General features: G+C 52.9%; 1 protein-coding gene across 1 annotated transcript; it reads right to left on the reverse strand.

The window, feature by feature from the left end:
* Positions 1-753: 753 nt before the first annotated feature.
* On the reverse strand, positions 754-2,783 carry GSC (goosecoid homeobox). Its single transcript, XM_061464299.1, has 3 exons — positions 2,062-2,783; positions 1,625-1,884; positions 754-1,078 (listed from the first exon to the last, which is right to left on the reverse strand). The coding sequence occupies exons 1-3, from the start codon at positions 2,390-2,392 to the stop codon at positions 926-928; spliced, it is 744 nt and encodes a 247-aa protein (XP_061320283.1). The 5' UTR covers positions 2,393-2,783; the 3' UTR covers positions 754-925.
* Positions 2,784-3,643: the final 860 nt, after the last annotated feature.

The following is a 3,643-nucleotide window of genomic DNA, read 5'->3' on the forward strand; positions in this document are numbered from 1 at the left end:
CAAACGGAATAGCATAATGAGACCAGGCTGTCACTGCTTTCCTAATCAAAAAGGTACTGCTTCAAAGAGGAAGCAACTCACTGTGAAACATTCTTCAAAGCAGCTCCTACTCCCCTTACGCGTTATTCATCTGATAATGGCTGAAATTTATTAATAGCAATTTAAAACACTGAGATAACTTTTCTAAACGGGGATGAAAGGCAAACGCTTTGGAAACTCAGCAGGGCATACCCACAGGGAGAAGGGGAGAAAAGCGCAAGGAAACAGGACAGAATAGCAAGTGCGAGTCTAGATTTGCTTTGCCTCTGAGTATTCCCTAAGGGCATCGCCTCCAGCCCGACAGGCCCCGCGGGGCCTGGGGAGCAGGGGACCGGGGGCTGTCCTACAGCTCTCCCAGAGGAAGAACGGACAGGTCGGTATCGCGCAGAGAGGAACCCTCGGAGGCGGAGTGGGGTTTGTTCCCTGCCTGGCCCCCGCACCCGGAGGCCTCGGCAGGGCTGTCCCGCGATCTGCCGCCGGAGCCGGCCGGGCTGGGCGTCCGCCCGTTCCTTCGGGGTGGAGGATCTGCCATCGTCTCTCAGCCTGCAGTGAGCGGGAGACAGGCGGGCCCGGCTGATAGCGTACTACCCTCAGCTTTCTCTCAAATTATGCGAAACTTCGTTAAATGAGTAACTGCGCCGGCGAGCCCCCGAAGGGGGGCACCGCCGCCATCCGCTCCCCATGGTTCAGGGATGAACAAACGCGCCGCCGTCTACCTGTGCAACACCTCCGCAACACATTTTATTTACACGAAATCAACTCGGGGCATTGTACATTATATACAGATATTTTCCCCCTCCAACAAGGCAGAGCTTGTGCAAGATTAGTAGCATCCTCTGGAGCGTATCCGACAATCCACGAGAAACGTCCCCCCCCCAGCGAGGTATCAGCTATCGGAGTCCAGGTCACTTTTCCCGTCCTCTTGTCTCTTCTCCGGAGAAGTTTTAGACTCTTTATTCCATTTTTGTGCGTTTTCTGACTCCTCCGAAGACGATCGCTTTTGCCTCCTCCACTTTGCCCGGCGGTTTTTGAACCAAACCTGTTACGTTAAGAAGTCAAACTATTAGGGAAAATAATGAAAGCATGCAAACCCGCAGACCCCCCCCCTCGCCCCGCCCGAGCCCTGCTTCGTACGGAGCAGTTCGCAGCCGCGGAGGAGCCGCTCTGCGGCAGCGGCTGCCCTCGGCCGGCGGGGAAAGGAGAGAAAACTACCGCTGCCGCTCGAGTGGGAAAGGCTGAACCCTCTCAGGAGCCACGGCCGCCTCTCACCATTTGCTGCCAGCCGTATGACGAGCTCGTCCAGCCGCCCCAGAAAGGCGCTTGGAAATTATTATTAAGTAGCAGTAGTAGTAGTAGTAGTAGTAGTAGTAGTAGTAGTAGTAGTAGTAGTAGTAGTAGTAGTAGCAGTTGCAGTAGTAGTTATAGTAATAATCTTTCCTTCTCCCCATGTAAACCTGCTGCTCTGTCTCCCGGAGCTCGCCGCGGCCGGCGGAGCGGGACTAGAGCTGTTCCGAGGTACCCCCAGGCCGAGAACGATTAAATGAGAGAAGGAGAGGGTAGAAAAGAGTAAAGGAAAGCAAAATACCTCCACTTTTTCCTCTCTTAAGTGCACCCTTCTGGCCAGCTGTTCCCTGGTGCCCACGTCTGGGTATTTCGTTTCCTGAAAGAGGTTTTCCAGCGCTTCCAGCTGTTCGTCAGTGAAGATCGTCCGATGCCGCCTTTTTCTCCTGCAGTGCAGCTGGTTCAGTAACTGCAGCTCCGTCCGGGACAAAGTGCCCACGTTCATGTAGGGCAACATCTGATGGGGAACAGGGGACATCAGGACTGACCCAGTGCCCTCGTAACCTACGGACAGACAGACGAGACGACGACACGCTTTGCATGAAATCGCTGCTGCTGCTCCCCCTACCCCCATTCCTAATAAAAAAAAAAAAAATAAAACAACCCTCCCGCCGGTTCCCGGCTTCCGCCCCTGCCCCGCGGCTGCGGGACAAAGAGCGCCCGTACGCGGGGCCGCCTTACCTGCGGGGGGCACGCAGGAGCACTGCTGCGTGCCCAGGGGCTGTACTGCCCCGCAGCAGGAAGGGCCCACGGGTGACGCCGGCACATGCAGCTGCCCATAGTAGTAGTTGTTGTAGCCCAGCCGAGATCCGGTGACCGCCGGCGGCAGCGCGGAGGCCGGTGCCACCGCCCGGGTGTAAAATCCGCTGTAGTCGGAGGCGCTGCCGTAGAGCGAGTCCCCATGGAGGCCGGGGAAGACGACGGGAGCAGCGCTCGGGGGTAGCAGCACCGAGTCCTTGCAGCGGGGTCTGGCCGCCAGGATGTTGTCGATGCTGAACATGCTCACAGGCATGCCCAAGGCTTGCGGGGCAGGGCAGGCGATCGGCTGGGGCGGGGGGACGGGGGTAGGCGGCTGGGGAGTTGGGGGGGGGGAGGCTAGAGAGACACGAAATCGAAACTTTTCGGAGAAATCTGAAGAAGGGATCGGGGAGAGAAGAGCAGAGCTTTTTCCGAGGGCAGCCTGCGGGCAGAGTGTGTGTGTGTGTGTCTGTGCGCGCGTGTGCGTGTGTGTGTGTGTCTATGCGCAGGATCCACCCCTGGAACTTTTCCCCCTCAATTCTCGCCTGTTCACTGATCGCAACCCAGAGGGCTGCTCGGAGTATAATCCATCTGAACCTCTTCCCTTTTTTATACCCAGGCGACGTCATCCTGGATTTAGTTCCTGCTAATACGCAGATGACAAAACCAGATTTGATTTTTTTTTTCTCCCCCTTTTTTGGGGGGAAAGGGTGGGGGTTACACAAAGGAGTGAAAGGAACCCTGCACTGTGTATTGAGAATTAATGAAATTAACGTAATCCTTTCCATTAATGGCTTTTTTTGAAAGGCCTCAGATTTAGGCTTGCTCTCTGCTGCACCGGCTAATTGCCCAGGTTAATCTTATTAATGCCATTGTGAAGAAGTGGTTAGCAGCTCCTAGCTTTGTCTGTTATGCACCTACTTCGCTCGTGTTAGTTCACATTAGTGGGTGCGATTTCCTCTGTCTGAATCTCAGAATCATTATTTATACTTCGAATTCGTTAAGCAGCGCTTTAAAGAAAAAGAAAAATAAACTGCGATACAACTATACACCCTCCCCCCCCCCCCCCCCCAAGTGTTTCGGTAGCTGGGTTTGAATCTTGCGTTCCCCCGGCTCTGAGAACTGAAAGGGCACTGAGAAGTATGCGTTCCTCTGAATTAAGCTTATGCAGTGAAGCAACAACCTCTTCACTGAGTAAATGAACTATTTGCCTTTTCTTTTTGCTATTTTGCTATTTTGCTAGATCACCTGACGGAACCAAGACCCATGAATGTTGTACACTGGGATTATTTTCCTTTTTTCTTTCCTTTTTTTTTTTTTTATTATTTAGCAGATTCAGATCCAAACAAGTATCCCTTTTTATTTTTAAACTAGCCAAGAGGTGGAAATGTTAAAGACCAGTGGCATCCAAATCTCCGAGTCTGGTAGGTGGTCCGATTCACTTCTGATCCATCCCCGTGCTTTTTTCATTTCTTCTTGAGGAATAATTTTTCTTTTCCTTAGGAAAAATAAAAGAAAAAAAAAC

The sequence above is a fragment of the Pezoporus flaviventris genome, unplaced genomic scaffold (assembly GCF_033815535.1).
Source record: "Pezoporus flaviventris isolate CSIRO_AGI_PZ_B2104156 unplaced genomic scaffold, CSIRO_AGI_Pfla_v1 ptg000036l, whole genome shotgun sequence".
Taxonomy (NCBI): domain Eukaryota; kingdom Metazoa; phylum Chordata; class Aves; order Psittaciformes; family Psittacidae; genus Pezoporus; species Pezoporus flaviventris.

Coding starts and splice junctions, on each gene's coding strand:
- GSC (XM_061464299.1), bottom strand. CDS start 2,392: ATGCCTGTGAGCATGTTCAGCATCGACAACATCCTGGCGGCCAGACCC. Junction 1,885..2,061: donor CTCCTGCGTGCCCCCCGCAG/GTAAGGCGGCCC, acceptor GTCTGTCCGTAG/GTTACGAGGGCACTGGGTCA. Junction 1,079..1,624: donor TAAGAGAGGAAAAAGTGGAG/GTATTTTGCTTT, acceptor TTAACGTAACAG/GTTTGGTTCAAAAACCGCCG.